Source organism: Salvia hispanica, unplaced genomic scaffold (genome assembly GCF_023119035.1).
Source record: "Salvia hispanica cultivar TCC Black 2014 unplaced genomic scaffold, UniMelb_Shisp_WGS_1.0 HiC_scaffold_1114, whole genome shotgun sequence".
In the NCBI taxonomy this organism is placed as follows: Eukaryota; Viridiplantae; Streptophyta; class Magnoliopsida; order Lamiales; family Lamiaceae; genus Salvia; species Salvia hispanica.
This window is the reverse complement of record NW_025951377.1, coordinates 37723-55530: the sequence shown is the minus strand read 5'-3', so window position 1 is coordinate 55530 and position 17808 is coordinate 37723. Positions and strand designations below refer to the sequence as shown.

At 35.5% G+C, this 17808-nt stretch overlaps 1 protein-coding gene and 1 pseudogene across 1 annotated transcript; both read right to left on the bottom strand.

The window, feature by feature from the left end:
• Nucleotides 1–287: 287 nt before the first annotated feature.
• LOC125197950 lies at nucleotides 288–1056 on the bottom strand. Its single transcript, XM_048096443.1, has 2 exons — nucleotides 753–1056; nucleotides 288–550 (listed from the first exon to the last, which is right to left on the bottom strand). The coding sequence occupies exons 1-2, from the start codon at nucleotides 973–975 to the stop codon at nucleotides 360–362; spliced, it is 414 nt and encodes a 137-aa protein (XP_047952400.1). The 5' UTR covers nucleotides 976–1056; the 3' UTR covers nucleotides 288–359.
• A 1011-nt stretch (nucleotides 1057–2067) lies between these two features.
• LOC125197949 lies at nucleotides 2068–16340 on the bottom strand (annotated as a pseudogene).
• Nucleotides 16341–17808: the final 1468 nt, after the last annotated feature.

The following is a 17808-nucleotide window of genomic DNA, read 5'->3' as shown; positions in this document are numbered from 1 at the left end:
ATCTATACATATCAAATTAGTGTTAGTTATATGAATTATGGGGTGCGATCATATCATAACTCATATTTATATGATAACCTAATAACCCTATCATTTTATGTGTCAAAAGTATCATTTTTACTAAATATGATATTTATACACGATAAAATGATATTTTTTCAGCATGCATAAAATGATACTTTTATTCCATAAAATGATATTTTTCGTCCATAAAATGAGGATTATTAGGTTATCACCATAAATATGGGTTATGTTATGATCATATCCCTATGAATTATATACCTACATTCAAATAATATTCATGTATTCAATTACTTAATAAACAAGAAGGAGAAACTCACTAATAAATGTTATTTACATCATTCGATGATCTCTGTAGATTGGATGGGCTCTTCTCCATCTATAGATGGCTTTATAATTGTGGCAAAAACTACATTATAGACAATAGTAAAAACAAATAGAAATGAAACAGCATATGCCCAAAATGATCCTGATATTTCTGAATTCTCTTCTATTCCCTCGAAACTCGGCGACCGGCTCATGTCCACAGCTGAGCTATGTCCACAAAAATTAGTTCAATTCACAAATATAAACATAACATGTATTCAAAATCTGCAACAATTAAGTGAAATAAAACCTGATTTAAGCTTGGAATTTGATTACACGTACATGTATTAGATTTATAGTAGTAATAGAAAGCATTACCATTTATCACTTTTTTTATGATAAATAAAAATGGTAAGAAAAGTAACCTCTAATCTTAGGGGTGGTAGGTTGTTTGGTAGAGAGAGATTGAAGCTGTTCATCAAGCTTCCTCAAAGCTTCGCGGGCCTTATCTTCATCCGTCTCAAATTCAGACTCCTTTTCCGCACCATTAATTCTTATACCTTTCTTTATGGTAAAATCTGATCTTTTTATGGATTTGGAGATTAAAGGATGATTGTGCAGAAAAGGAGAGCTATAATGAATAAGCATCTCTGCTTCAGGATATCAGATAGATAGATAGACGCCTTATCAGTTTTGTTGTTGTGTGTGTGTGTGTGTAAATTGAGGGAGTATTTTTTTATGGATTTGGAGATAGGTATTTTTTATTGATTTTTTTGGTTTTAAAAATTTATCCACCTCCATTGGGCTTAATAAGTCAAAGATAAAATCATATTGGGCCGCAAAAAGAGAGAATTTTGTGGGAAATAAAAAGACCTCATCTATTAGTGGAGGAAAAAAAAGAGAAACCAGTGAGACTCTTTAAAAAACAAAATTAAAAGTGATGGGGGAAAAATCCGTATATTATAAATCTATTTTATTTTTTTTTAAGAACTATCAGCCCCAAAAAAATAAGAACATTTAGAATCCCACATAAATTAATGCATAATTAGTAAAATAATAAAAAGATAGAAAGAAAAAGTAATAATAATATTGCTAGTGGAGAACGAGGCCCACTTTATTAGAGGGAAAGAAGTTAATAAAAACAGAAGTGAATATTTTTATGGGACATCCTGTAATGAAAAATGTTCTTATTTATTTTTATGAGACAGGAAGAGTATTATTTAGCAGCAAGAAAGTTACTCCATTCGTTCCTTATTAATAGAGACATTTCTTTTCTGCACAGAGTTTAAGAATAGTGTGTTAAATGATCGGTGAAAAAAGTAAGTGATAATAAAGTAAAAAAGGGAAATTACTTTTTGCTAAAAATAGAAATGACTCAATTAACTTAGAATTTCCATAAATAGAAAAATAACTCTATTAATATGGAACAGAAGAAGTACTTTAGAAGAAGTACTTTCCTATGTAGCCCAATTGTTTCTTCTACCCTCTACTGCTAGGAGCAATCTGAAGTGTTGTTTCCTACCCCCTCTATCCCATTAATAATGAACCTTTTTCTTTTTTAAATAGTCCCATTAAAAATAAATATTTTCTAAAATCGAAGAAACTCTATCTCTACTTTTTCATCTTTCTTACTTTACTCTCTCATTGAGACTCTCTCATTGAGACTGCAAACAAAATTATGTAAATTCAATTTTAAGTGGCTCTCCAGTTCTGCCCGAAATTTATGAACAAAACAAGCAATTTGCAAAAATGGAAGTACCTAGTATTTTATCTCCAATAAATATCATCATGCTCATACATCACATACAAACAACCATAAGGTAACAAACAACATGGACTTGCAAATTAACCACCCTTCAACTACAAACGGGGAGGATGAAAGAAAGTCGGTATACTAATCCCTCATCTACAAATCAGCCCTTCCCACAAGTTATCTTCTCAACCAATACAGGAAAGGATCGGATTAAACAACATGATTCGCAGCCTGAAGCAGTAAATGTAGAATTCTCGAAACAATCTGCAGGCTGATACTCATCTGATCACAAAGTGGATACGCACACAATATCGCAAACTACATGTGGTTTCCTATCCTCTACCCATGCCATATACTCTTATTTACCGACTACAAGAAAGAATTCTTTGCTAGCATCAAGATGGAGTGACGTACAGCACAGGAACCAGCCCGGCCAGTTTCCCGTCTCTCCCTGGACGTTTCTTCTTGACCTGCTCAGCAACTTTGGAGTTAGCAAACTACACTAGCTGCTCAAAATCAAGAATCATGTGTACAAGCAGCCAATAGTGAAAAAATAATTCCGCTAACTTAGAATTCTTAGTTGATATTCAAAGATTTTCGAATTTCAACAATCAAATTTTCTTGGTATCCTAATTAGTTACACCATTGGACATCAGTAAAAATTTTATTTGTATGGCATGACTAGGAGATAATAAAGACGAAAACTAGTTTTGCTCCTGTAGAAGGCACTGGTTATGTTATTAACAGAGTCACGAACTAGGGTTTTTAGATTGCGCATTGTGTGGTTAGCCTGCACATTAATATATGATACAGTAACCATCTATAAGCGCTCTTGATGAAATGGAAAGAAATAAAACCATTAACCGCAGATTTAACCAGCACCCATGAAAGAAAGGATGAGAAGGATTTAGTAGTCAAATGCAAAATCTTGATATAGACAAGAGAAGCCATTTCCCATAAGTTGTGTGATCATCATGCTCGCAACTTTCAGGAAGTAACTTATGAAACACAGTGACATTAATAATAAAGTAACTATAGTAATTATAGCGATGCATATTAAAGTGCATTGTACTTACAGAATACCAGCCATCTACTTCATCCTCTATCTCTAAATCTTCACCAGCTGTAATGCTTAGCTGCAGGTATCAGAAAGCATGAGAATATACACATGTGATGATGTGAGAACTACAGCAGTAACATTCAAGCAGTTTTAATCCATATGAAGCACGACTTAGCTTCTGCAAGTGGGCAGCTGAAATGTTAATTTAACTCACCTCGTCGTCACCACCAGCTGTGAAGTCATAAAGTGCTGTCCCGAATTGTGGATTCCCTGAAGATGGTCGTCCATCACTAAAACTTTGTGACCCAGATCCAGACCCAGACCCAGCTAAGGGATTCTCAAATGACTCATATCTTCGATGATCAGGTGATGAATAAGGTGGAGGTTCTTCTCTTATCTGCAAAACTTATATATCAGGCTAGCTTTTTTATTTAACAATTATAATGTGGGAAAGAAGGAAGTTTAGGTATCTAACCGGGGAACCAGGACTTTCATATGCACCATATCTACTTGCACCTGGCTTTTCCTGCTTAGCAACTCAAAATTGTTTATTACTGTATTATGTATATAACCACTTTGGCTGGTAAACAAGGTGAAATTAAATTAACAAATTTTTGGCCAAGTAAAGATAGTCTATGCCAGTTGGAGTTTTTAATTTAAAATTGGGCCGGGCATGGGTTAATTGGGTCGGTCTATTAGGGTTAATTGGCCGGTCTCTAGTTAATGGGCTGAATAGTCAAAATTCAAAAACAGAGGTAAAAAATCAAAATCAACGTTATGGCGCCATGCCCGTGGCACCCGCCACAAAAACACACTAAAAACCGACGTGGAGATGCTGTTTCCACTTTCCACCACCGAACGCCACGCCATAGCGCCATGGTGCCGCCATATCCGCTAATTAACAACATTGGTTGGATTCAGTTGAAGGAACATCTAGAACTATGATATTTATACTACTGGTATGAGCAGACTATATTGACAAGTTATACGGTCCAATTTGTAGATTTGAGTATATTGTGAATATAACTTGGTTGGGGACTTGGGGTTGATCTGATGTCTGACAAAAACTACTCATTCGATAAATATATCTTCCAAGAAAGCCTAAAATATCATTCAAGGACATGCACCAACTTATTTAGGCCAAAATCAGCTATGAGATGGTGATAAACAGAAGTTGATGAAAATGTGACATACCTTAGTAGATGCTTTTGAGCTGAATAATGATGGATAATTCATTCCTCCAAAGTGGGAGGATATGGATGTTTCAACAGATCCTACTGACTCTGGGGATGAAGAACCAGATGATCTTGCATCATATTCCTGCAGATCACACATATTTAATAAGTTGTCTACAGAGGAGATAGATATCAAAGGACCAGGAGAGATTCTAACCCCCGTTTCTGTCGTTTCCAATAGAGTCTTAGCCCACATATCATCGTAACTCATAGAAGGTCTGGAAATTATGTTCTCTTCTTCTACATCAGGGGCATCTGTACCAGCACCAGCAAGAAATTCATTGACCTGAAACACAGCATGTATAAAGTGAATCTCTCAGTCTCAGGTCAAAAAAACAAGAAAATTACAACAATCCATCAAAGAGGCAGAGAAAGCATGATTCAATAAGAATATTAACTAAATTGATAATTTTCCCAGCATCTACTTAACACTTTCCTTAACAACATCAGAGTAGTAGCATGACATATTAAGATAATCAACTACAATTTCCTATAATGGCTTAAAATAATGTTAAACCCTTCAATACAACATGAAAATGTGCAGGGGTGCTAAGAAGAAACAAAAAGTCTGATTTAAAAAATCGGAAAGAGTAATTCATCAGAAAGGGATGAGTAACCCTCAAAAAATACTGACATACCAACTGGCAATATCTTATAACAAACCAAAAATACAAAGAAAAACTGATATTATTTGTGATTTGAAACACACCGAGCAACACTACCTACCCGGCTATCCCCACGCCTCCTCTAAAGTTTCTTATTTATCCTCGAACATTCGTCCTTTCCTGTCTAGCCTTAGTAACCAACGGAGGGTTGGTACGATAATCTAACACAATGATTTACCCTTTTTGCATTTGCATCTAAGCTAACAAAATGAGACAGGATTGAATCCTTAACTGGATATGGCTATGGCATAAATCATGCCAAATCATTAACTGCCCAAACATATTTCCCATTAATTATGTGGCTATCCTAAATCCTCATCTTAAGAATCATATTTGTAGATAAAAGTAAACACATTAACAAAGGGCAACAACAAATGAGGTAGTGCCCAATTACTTCACTTGTTGCAGCCAAAGAGAAAAAAATTATTTATCCCAATATTTTTTTTTTTGGAAATAATAAACATTAATTCTTGGACATGCTCATTGATTCTTACCCTGTTCATAGCAGGTGCCCCATCATCAGCAAGATTTGCAGCCCAAAAATTAACAAGGTCATCATCAAGTGCATCTGGCAAAGCTGACTTTGTTTTGACCGTTTCATAGATAAGATCAGGAACCCTTGTCTTGGAAGTTTCATAAATAAGATCAGAAATCCCCGTGGCAACAGCAGGGTCATTGAGGCCCGTTGACGCACTTATATTGTGCCGAGTGCGATAGATATCAATGAGCTTAGCACTGTTTCATAATATCAAAATAAATAAAATAAACAGTTAGATTGATTCTAGTAACTGAGTTTTTGTTATCAACATCAGCAATGACCAGGAAAACAGTTAATTATTCTCAAGGACAATGGTCTATGTTTTCCCTTGGTCATACATTGTCCAAGAAATTACTAACTACAATGAAATTGCATATACTCAATATAACTTTGCAAACTAAAGACAGCTCTAAAAATCAACCCTTGTTATATACAATACCCCTTAAAAAGAACCCTGGCTTGTGTTTCTTAAGATCAGAACCCAGCACGAGCAGGGCAGAAGTAGACTCTTCCGATTGCTATAGTTGATCACTGCCTGTCTTAAAATAGATAAAAATTAATGGCAGTTGGGATTGATTCTTTTAACGAGATTTTTGTTATCACCATCTCCACTAATATCTTCAAACGTTTATTTCACTAACTGTTCCATGCTTACAATTTGTATTATAACCCCAAAATTTCATATGCAAATTTGTTAGTTGATATTTGTTTTGGTTATTAAAATTATTTTTCTGAGTTCCCCTGTTATCTAATTGTTAGTTCTATTAAACCCCTCTTTTCTGGAAATTGAAGTCTCCATAATATTCCCCTTTAGGTGGCAATTAAAACCAAATAAGTAAAAGGTAAAGCAGATGAGGACAAAGTACCTTGTTGGGCCTAAAGGGAGATATTTTGCTCTTGGAACATAGCAAAAAGTGAGACAAGATCTAACAAACCTCTCATGAGTCTCATACAGCTTCTTAAGTTCCTCATCCGTCCATTCTTTCTTTGCATTGTCATGATTGCGCATCTCCCTAACATTCAAGGGCAAAACAAAATTAGAAGCACATCAAGAAAAGTTAAAACTGCAGAAAAAAAGTATTCCTTACTTTATCAGTTCATCTTGAGCATATACATTTCATCAAGGACTTTAAGCATAGGACTTATTAAAGATCCAAGGCCCGTACCACTTGCTCCCTGATCTTCACCATTACTAGAATGCATGTCGAAAACTGAGATTGACACCACCCTGAGCCAAAGTATGCAAAAATTCATAGATCTGGAGCCTATAAGGCTCACCAGATCTGATTGCCATAGTTGTAAGAGCCTGAGCAGCAACAATGCGAATCTGGCTGCACACATAGAAACCCATGTTAGCATTCCCTTCTTTGGATAATTTTTTTATACAGTCAAGACCTAAAAACTATTGCTTCTTTTCAGACAAAGAGACCACTGTAAACTCTGAAACAATAAACCCTAAATGAAACTTTACTCTTTTATAATGAGACCCCTAAATAGGCAAAGGTAGATCAGAAACTATAAGAAACAACGATATATGAAAAGTGATACAAATTTGAAAGAAACGCTTCGAAATCCTCACTTTGTGATGGTCCATCCTAACAAAGACCTACTAATGGAACTCTGGATACACTATTAAATGCATACCAAGGGCTTCAAGTGGATCTGATAGCAATAACACATCGCATTAGCACTTATTCAAGCACATTAAGGTGGAAGGTGGAAAGAAGGAAGCATCATGAGTTTAAGCCCTCATAGGAAAAATGCAACCAGATCATTTTATTACCATGCAAGGTTATAATTTAGATCTCACAATAAGTGGCCTAGATTAAGAATTTGTACTCAAATTCTGTAAACCAAAAATAGGGCTTGCAGAAATATGCTCAAATATCACAAGTTTCAAAGATTCCATCAGGGCAAGGAAGAAATCAAGGAACACGATTACAAACCTCCCAGCTTCCACTGAAAGCAACCTTTAAGCGAGTTAAGCCCAGCTCGATACGGAGCTTGCAGCAGCAACTTTATCTGCATCCAGCATCATCAATGCAGTACCAGGTGGGGTTGCTGACTCCCAAGCATATTCAGAGGCAGCATAATTTGCATTTTCCCAAGGAACCAAACCTAAAATGATTGAAATGTATCTTAGCATATGGTAAAATTGTCAATTGGGAAACTAATATGCAAAATGTACTAGTGGAATATAACTCACTGCTGCTTGAACTAATCTCTGCAAAGCAAGTGCTGACTTAGGATCAGAGGCAGATACTCTATCAATTGAGGTAAGTCCGAAACTGAGTCAGGTTGAGGGGTGGTAAGTCCAGAACTATTGTGACAGCTTCTAGGGCCGTGTGTTTTCCATCAGGTCCAGCTCCAACAAGACAAGTCTAGAAACATATGCTGTTAGGTAAAAAAAAGTTGAGCAATAAGAGTTATGACTGGATCATCCTAAGCATACTTTCCACAGTAGTTGAAGAACATCAGCATCTATCTTCCCTGGAACTTTAGTTGCAAATATTCTAGCAATTTCAAGAAGAGTGACTGCCATATCTGGTGTGGCCTGAAAAACACAAATGAGATAGTGGATATGTAAGAACATGGGCTAGCACATGGACTTAGTGGGCATTTGCCCTCCTCAAAAATTTGTACATATACTAATATTTCTTCAAATTTGTATGTTTGTTGGAGTTTCTTCTTAAATGCCCCTTCTCAATTATTCAACTATTTACTATACATAATTTTTTTCCCCTCTTGATTTTATTTCCTGGCTCTGCCCTGTGTAAGAACATAGCATGTTCTTGAAAGATTATAATATTAAGCTTAAGTTGAGAGTGTTAAATGTTTAAAGATGTGTTTCATCAAAACACAGGTAATATATACATAATAGAAGAGCAACCTATTTCCAGGGAAGCAAGAGTCAAAAGACAAGAAGCACTAATTTCTGAAATAAGAGATGAAAATATATGAAACTTAATAAATTCTAGCCACTTCAAAAATGAAAATAAAACTCTTTTAGCCTAAAAAATAAAACTTTTCCAGCCAGATAGCACAATAGTAAGAATTTAATAGAAGAAATGTGGGTTGAAAGGTGGAAGAAGGGGAAGATTAAAATTCATAGACCACAAAGAAAGAGGGATAATGTCTAGAAATATTAAACCATAGTCTCCTTCCATCTTTAGTACCTTGAAACGAGCATGCAGTGTGAGCAATATATCATTTAACAAAGTTGCTGGCCAAGATGGATCTGAGAGCTCAGAAGCAATTATAGATTCCAGTTCATCAAAAGATTCATATGGACTTTGCATCCATATCAGAGCTTTAATCACCATTGCACGTACATATACGCATTACATGCAACAGTTGTTCGCACGACCTCATTAGTGAAGCCAACAAACTTGCAATTGTGTCCTTCGAACCAATCCCACTGGATACTGGGAACTCTGCGACCTGGCAACAATAGCAGAATAGAAAAACATAATTATTACCAGAGAATATGGAAAATCATAAAGCAAAGTAGTATGGCCATAAATAAAGTTGAAAAGGTTGAATTATATAAATATACAAGATCCAGGTATAGTTTGATGGATTATCGAAATGGCAGATGCTTAGAACCAAATGAATAAGCAATACGTTAAGAGAGTATCAGATTCCAATCAGGAAAGTGGCACAGTTACTTAAATCAGGTCCACATCATAGAATGACTATTTGACGAAGAACCATTAAACCAATAGAAGGAAAGAATTGACAATCACACCCTGAGAACACAACCCTAATGGAAAATAAAATTAAGCTCAACTCAATGTTCAACAAGAATTAACTTGGTTTCTGCTTCATTTTCCATAGGAGGAACATGGACTCTAGACTGACCAGCGAAGAGAAGGGTATAATTCTCCAACAGGTGCACTTCATTTCCTTTACTTCTTATCCCTATATTACTCATGACTCCACCCTTTCCTCTTTGGTCCTTCCATACCATTTGCTTCAACACCTCAGCAAAGTGAACAATCCAATAGGGCCTCATGAGTAGTGAAGGACAATCCCCAACCCATAAGACATGCATTTGGGGACACTGATCATGAACAATCAATTGTCTTACATGTTGATTAAAAGTTATAACAACCACCTGGTTTAGCTTATAAGTTATTTAAAAGTTCAAGAATACAACACAAGCATTGTTTGCACCTGTGAAATGGTGGTAAATGGCAGAACTCATGATCATCTAATATAAGTTTCATCCTGCTAACTAGCTCATGGCTTTGAGAAGAAATGATGGACATCAAAACAAGGGTAATGCAGGTAACACATGCACTACCTTCTGACGGTGCAGTTGGATTTATATCTGGATCATATGAGTCGTTGTTGTCAGAGAAAGTATTAACTTCAGCTCCTTCATCTATGTCTTGTAGACCTAATGCAAAGCAGCAGCACGACTTTTTCCCATTTCCTGAACAACTCTGCTTGCTGCATGCAATACAGGTCGAGACAAACTCCGGAAAGAACTTTCCAATCTGTAAATAAAAGCAAAAGCACCATGTAATGCTTGAATCTCATATAGATAATTAATGATGATATGTACAAAGAATGTAGACACCTTGCCACATTAAGCAAGCAAATGTATAACAAAAAGAGGAGTATGACCTCCGCATGACAAGTTTGATCAGTGGTTGTGGACGCCTAGTTTTTGCAGATTTATCCTTGGTGGTCTTTGGTGGAGCTGCATCCTTTTCATCAGAAGTCATCTCTCTCATAGAAGGGGTATCTGGAAGTTTGAGAATTTCTCTACTTAATCGATACCATCCCGCAGCTCTTTCCTCAGTCCTGTATTGAATTTTAAAAATAATTGAACTATTAGAGTATATTGGGAAACTGAGAAATATGTATGCATCAGCTATGTACAAATGCCACCCATCAAAGGTCCAAATAAAAAATTTAAAGACGACAACGCAAAACTGCAATGGTATTAATGGGTACCTTTCTGAATTATCAAATTTACCCAGGACACAAAGTATAGCTTCAAAACAAACTCTTTCACTGGGATCCAAGAGAAGTTGATAGAGTACAGAATTGAACTGAGACTTGATGTCTGGACGTTCTGCACTCACAAATAATTGGATGTCATCTCTATATAATCTAAGGTTACAGTTCAGAAGTAAAACTGCAACTGCATAGAGAAGGTAAACTCATAAACATGTACCATCCAAAACTCGAGCTCTGGCCACGGTATGACACAACTTAGCAAGTGCAACTCTAGCAAGAACATCATGCAAATGAAGGACATCGTGCAGGGCCCCTGATTTATAGAAACTCTGATGAAGATAATGGTAAAAAAGAATTCAAGGATAGGTTTCATGCATATCTAAGGGAACAGAAGGTAAAAGATATCGGTCATACCCCCAGGTTGGACATAATTTCCTGCAAATACCAAAATTACGAAAATTAGATATAATTTAACATATCAAATTCAAATATACGTATACTATATCATCCTAGCAATAAAAGTAGAAGTACAGCAAGCATTAAGATATTAAAAGGTTTCATCCACGTTTTTGTGCTCGCCTTTTGTATCGAACTATACACAAATGAGCCTTTCAAGTTTAATCTCGAGTGAAAAAACAACCATTTGTCTACCATAATTTTAACTTCACAACTCATCGTCCGCACACCGTTTAACAATCTGGTGGACCCTCTCACGGGGTCTGCAGTGTCCAGTGACTGCTAAATGAGGCCACAGGTTTTCCGCTAATATGTTGATCACAATCTTTTGTTTTCTCTTAAGAGATATTAAAAAGAAATATGCCCATGCACATGCTGAAAGGGGACAGGACATACTGGAAGGGGTAAAGATTTGCTCTACAGCTTAGAACATATGACCACATACAATAAATAGCAGCATTTGGAGGACTCCAAAAGTCTTAAGAAAAACTAAAAACAATGAACCTCTGCTGCATCGACAGGGTTTTATCCAGCGTTCAGTTTAAAATGGTTTTGCTTCCATAGCTAGCTATATTTTCCAAAATGGGCTCCACAGTTTTTTTATACATTTCTTAAGAACTAAGAAGAATAAGACATGCAGTTAGCAAATTGAGATACTCCAATATATATAGAACAATGAGTTGTGATACGAAAATGTGTAAAAATGCCCATCACAAGAATATCTTATCACCAAGTAAACACCAATTGATATGCATGTTATGAACAAAATCTAAAACGAGATACTGAGAAACTTCAAAGTTCAAAGCAGAACATTACCTAATGCCATCGCGACTGCATATGGATCTTTTGAAGCTAATTCAGATAGAATTTCCAGGAATGTCTCACAGCTACTGGATCAGAGAACAAAACACTGCAATGTCATTCCAAATAGGAGGGTCTTAGATGATTTAAAAATGAAGATTAATGGATAGATGGTGGTTATAAATAGAGTAAGATTGGTAATAAAATAGAGTAAACTAATTGGATGCAGAAACTAACTGATATCTTTAAGGGTGTCTTTGTAAGTAACAAAATATAACGAAGGTCCAAAAGTTTCTCATAATATCAATATTATTAACCAGGATTGGGATTAAGATTAAATACAAACAAGCAGCCTAGTACAGAAAGACCATTGCACATTTGCACTCCAGACATCCTTAGTAAGTAAAGCATCAATTAAAGACAGTAAGCTAACCCTTGTGCAGCCCGGTGGAGAAATGCAGGATTTCCTGGATCCAGAGGAGTCTTCTCAAAGCACTTATGGCTGCATATTGCAAATTGCTTCGGATGACCGACTGATGAATTACCAACCAAAAGAAAGATGAAAGTGATTGACCATTTACTTTAAACAGTCCCAAAAACACAGAAAAGCTTAATAAGTCAGTTTTAGTAAGATCAATCCACCTATATAGATGAAGTCAAAGAGCCAGTTAGTCAATGACAAACCACCCAAAGTTCCTTGAATTAAACATACATTTAATAAGAAAAAGGAAAAAGTAATGTTAAGCGTGGAAGCACTTAAATATCAAGAAAGCATACATCAATTAAACTAAAAACCTCAAGGACTACGATTGTGAATTCTTATAACTAGCTGCCAACATCCAGGTGGATAGATGATAAAGATCATAATAATTTATTTTCAACTAAAACTGAACGACATTATAGGCTGTAGGGGTGTGAAAAATCCTAAAAAAGGGCAATTATCAATTCTTCTGCACCATCTCTCAAGGTATAAATATATGAACAGTATATACAGCTTGCAGCTGGCACAATAAGTTATGATTGGTTTGGATGCAAATAATAAAGTTAATAACTCAAACCAAGAACACTAAGTATATCATATCAAAATAAAAGATGGAGTTAGCCCTGAGATTTGTAGTCAATTGATGTCTCAGATTCAGATGTAAGTTTTAACATTTAAGATACGTTTAAGGCGGAATCAGAAGCAAGAAAATCAAGAAGTTAGAGAAAAACAGGAAAACAAGAAGTCAGTAACTACAGTCATTACCTCCTTATCACCTCCCTTTATTCCAAATATCCCCTTCTTTCGCTTCTGAGGTTCACCAACCTGGCAATCAGAAACTTCTATTTGAGTATTCAGAAGTAGGTATACAGTTTTTCGTCCCAGATAAGAGATAGGTACTAGGTAGAAAGTTAAAACTAAACGAACCTTTTCCAAAATGCAGAACACTATCTCATACAACTTGGATAGGATTTCTGAGTTGCTTGAAGGAGCATAAGTAAGAGCCTTCAGTGCTTGCAGCCTCCGTGGATGAACTTTAAGAGAACATAAACAAATAAATTGCAGATCTTCAGTTTCAGGTATTACATAAAACTTTGTCTAGGCAGCACTTTTCATGAATTACAACTAACACACACCAGCACCAGTAATTTCAAGTGAAACTTGAAGATCTGAATATTTGATTTATAAATATGAAACTTTACAGCCACCCCAAACCCCATGCAAGCCAGAGGTACAATAATATTGAAAAACAAGTGATATGTTGAAAGTTTATTCACACCTATTCCTATTCGCGTTTTCCTACTCTTACCAACATTTGCAGTTCCATGTTTTCACCGTGGGTGAATGGAAAAATTAACTCCACAGAATGTACCTTTCAACCATACCCCCCCCCCCCAACACACACACACACAAAAAATTATCGTTACAATGCTCCATGGATTGTCCTGACCCTAGAACACCTATAAAGCAGTTCCATAATCACCACCAAAGTAACAAGATCATAACCGGCGTCTTGTGGCCAAATAGTAAACTTCTTATCGATCTCTCCAAAACCCAGCATAGACCAGAATCAATCCGCATTGAATTATATTTATTAAAAAGTTGGTTCAAATAATATTTGCATATAAGCTAGTTAGACTTACACCAGGATATCTATCAAAATATACAGTATCCACCTCATATCTACTGGGGCTAATTGCTTTGTGAAATTTGGAAAAGACATTACATTTGAATTTATTCATTATTCCCTTATCTCTCAAGTCTATTTGATCTTGGAGATTAAGTCCCAAAAAACATTTTAGAAGATGTAACAATGAGAAGCTAGGTCTGTACTAGATGAGAATCAAGTGGCAGACCAAGATGCTTCGCCAGGTTAAAGTACTACCTCTAGTGGTTTAATATGGAAGTGCGGTCACATGTATAGGAAATTCAAAATTAAAAACAAAGCACCACAATGAGGAGCAGAGATTCATGAATGATGCTCAAAGATTAACAACCCAATGTGAAGGTCAGCCAACAGAACAGCTGAATAACAAATAAGTATGCAAGAATTAAATGGCTTTTCACAAAAGGTAACAAGACTGCAAACTTTTATGCTATGAAGGATTAGAAAAGTGATGGTCATTTTCTAATAAGGATGCTCCAAAACACCAGACTTGTAAAGAATATAAACCCTAAATTTTATTTATAATTTAAAATGTTCTTTTTTAAATATTTTCAATATTAATAAAAAAATACAATTCAAGAAAAGAAAGCTGTAAAGCGAGATGGATAATAACTTGTTAAATTATGTAAGAAAGAGTCATTACTCACATTCAACTTCTTCATTTAAAGCTTCTAAGTTAATCGCTCAACTACTCGAGGAACAACATCAGCTCTTGTCACACCTCCAACTGCATCAATGTCAGCTAAAGCATCCCAATTCGGTGTAGGTATCCCACCACCAGGGCTTAAACCTTGCGAACCAGAATCTGATAGAATTCTTGCCAGGTAATAGTAAACATACCGCAGCACAGTCCTATCCTCACATTGCTGGTCCAGCTAGATTTCAGAATAAACAAAAAGATACAATCACTTTTCATTCTTAGAAAACAATATTGACCATTATAAGTAACTTGGATACCGAGAAATGTGCGTCACAACATGATCATATGGATGAATCAGCAAAATTCGCAATATTCCAGTTTTTTATGACTGTTGCTCGTCCTAGATTTTTTCTTGTCTGATTAGGATTTATCTGTTCACTATTAGTGGATGTACTCTTCAGTAGTTAATGATCTGGATGTATACAATGTAAAAAATGATCTCATGATTTGATACCACAGCCCAAGATAGAAGTCGAATTCTTACACAGCAAGCAAACCAAATGTTACATCTATTAACAAAACTTAAGAAATGAATTTTGGGTCGCTGAACTTGATAGCAAAGAATATCAAATAGCTAAAATTAAAGCTCTAGGTTTTCTTTAGACAAGCATCTAGGTCTTATGGATTGGGGAAAAATAGCAGTAGAAAATTCTCCGTGGAAAACTCATACCATTAAAAGTGACGGTGCCAAAGACGGGTCCACAGAGTTGTAGACAGCAAGCTTTGGAAATACATGTGCACCAATTGCCTCTGTGAGTTTTCTACGAATATACACCAAGAAAGTGGAAATCAGGAGATAAACTTATTTAAAAACCATAAAAACATACAATAAATAAATAGAGATAAAAGCAAAGGGAATAATACTTGATCAGATGAGGCTGCTAGCTCATGAATACTCCTTGCAAGTTGGGCATAAGACACTGGCTGTTACAACCAGATAAAAGCATCAAGCAGTAAAAAGTTGCAGCATTACATACTACATTTGCATGTCATAACAGCAGTGTCAAGTTATGAACAGAAATTGAGTTCTGCACACCATTGACGCAAAAGAAACCTAAGCTTCGATTCCATTCGAATGAAGAACCAACAAAAACATACATAAAAGAAATGCAGTAACAATTCAAGGTAGATCAAAAGACCACAGAATGATTCATAAAAAAACGACCTCAGGCGAATCAAATCCTAGCTCATTTCACCGCATATCTCAACTTGCAAGTACGATAGAAACACAAAATCGGAGACCTTTTTCTTTTGTCTTTGGGGCATAATGTTGGCGCGAACTGGATTGAAAGCAGCCTTGGCAGCAGAGATGGTGTCCTCTGGATCTGCATTAATGTCCCCTTCTTAGACCTCCGCTCCGCCACATGCGGCACCGGCGCGCCAGCTGGCGCCGGGGAATCGACGGGCGGCGGCGCCGTAGTCGACGCCGCCGGTGAGGCTTCGACGGCGAACCGTCCGAGGTTATGAGATCCATGAGCGTCGTGCCCGATGACTCCTGTAAAAAGTGGAAATGACGAATTAAACAGCATTGATTTCCCTCACTGAATCAAGCGCGCAAAAATGAAACGGCAATTCTAAATTTGGGAAATAGATGATTGAGCAAAAGAGAGGAAACGAGATCTTTGAGACCAACCGCCATGGACAAATCTCGGCGAAGTAGCAGGAAGAATCGGTTGAGTGGTTTGTGCAGTGATCGGATCCTGCTCTATTACATTAGCTACAGCAGCAACTATTCTTCAACATATTTAACTTCTTCATTTTTTACAGTTTATCTTCACGGTAAATTGGAGAAGTTAAAAAAATGTTTAATTTAGACTGCTTGATAAATCGATTAATAACTTTATGCACAATAAGTTAAGCCAATTTACTTTTGCTGTTGGCGGCGAAAATATTGTTATGTTCTAACTTCTTCTACACAAAAAATTTGCCGAGTTTGAATATGTAAAGTTTATTTTTCAACTAATGAAACAAACTATTTAAAAAACAATTTGTTGATTAATGCATTGAATGTTATGGTTTATTTATATAAATCAAATACTTTAGATTTAAACTTGGCACTTATAAATTGTCTTATTTGCAATCTTTTTGTAATGTTTTTGCTTTAGAGTTTAAAGTGTAGTTTTAATTATACAGTTGTTTTACAACCGAAGATATATTTAGTTAAGTATTTACGATTTTTGGGAAATTATTATTAAAAAAAAATTTAAAATAAAATTTTTTTTATTTTTCCAATTAATTCATATTATTAATTTTGTGACGTTCACTTTCGTGTCTACAATGTCATAGCTTCAAATTTCACATTTTTTCCCAAAAATTTTTGAACCTACTTTTGATATATACTCGTAGTACAATTTTATATCTATCTACCTTTTGTCTCATAAGTTTTAAACAAAAAATTTTTTAACTTAACCATAAAAATTGTAGTACTACAATTTTATATCTATCTATTTTTTGTCCATAAATTTTAAACTATAAATTTATATCTTAATCATAAAAAAATGTAGTACCTTTTTAAAAATTTAAAAAAAAATTATGACTAATATAAAATACACATAAAATAAAAATAATAGAGTAATAGTACTATTGGATTGGGCAAATGGGAATTTGTTGAAATGCACAATTAATTTTTTTATACACTAAAAAAAAATAGGAGGGTATATATACAAATTCATCGCACCTGTTTTGCAATTTGGGGATTTTCCGATTTTCCGATAGTGCAAAGGGGGATCAAGATTTTATGTGGAGATCAGCTCCGATGTTCGGTCCCGCATTTCTCGCGTTCTCTTCCTACTCTTGCTTTCTCTTCTGGTGAGTAATTCTTTTTCCTTCGTATTACATCTATAAATAGTTTAGTCACTTTCTTTTTATAATTTTAGGTTGTTTTTAACTGTATCTGAACCTTTAACACCCCAATTAGCTCGAGTTGCTTTCGTTTTTGCTTAATTGTTTGATTTGGCTTTACTTTATGTGTATAAGTTGATTAAGTCCCTCTAGATTGAAGAAATTGATTTTGAAACTGAGGGAGAACAGCATGCTAGATGAATACCGAGTTAACCTTGGTGGAAATTTATTGTTTGGCTGACTTGATTTTTTATGCTTTATATCAGCTATTAGAGAATACGTCAAATGGGGCTCCACTCGGTAATCATAACAGC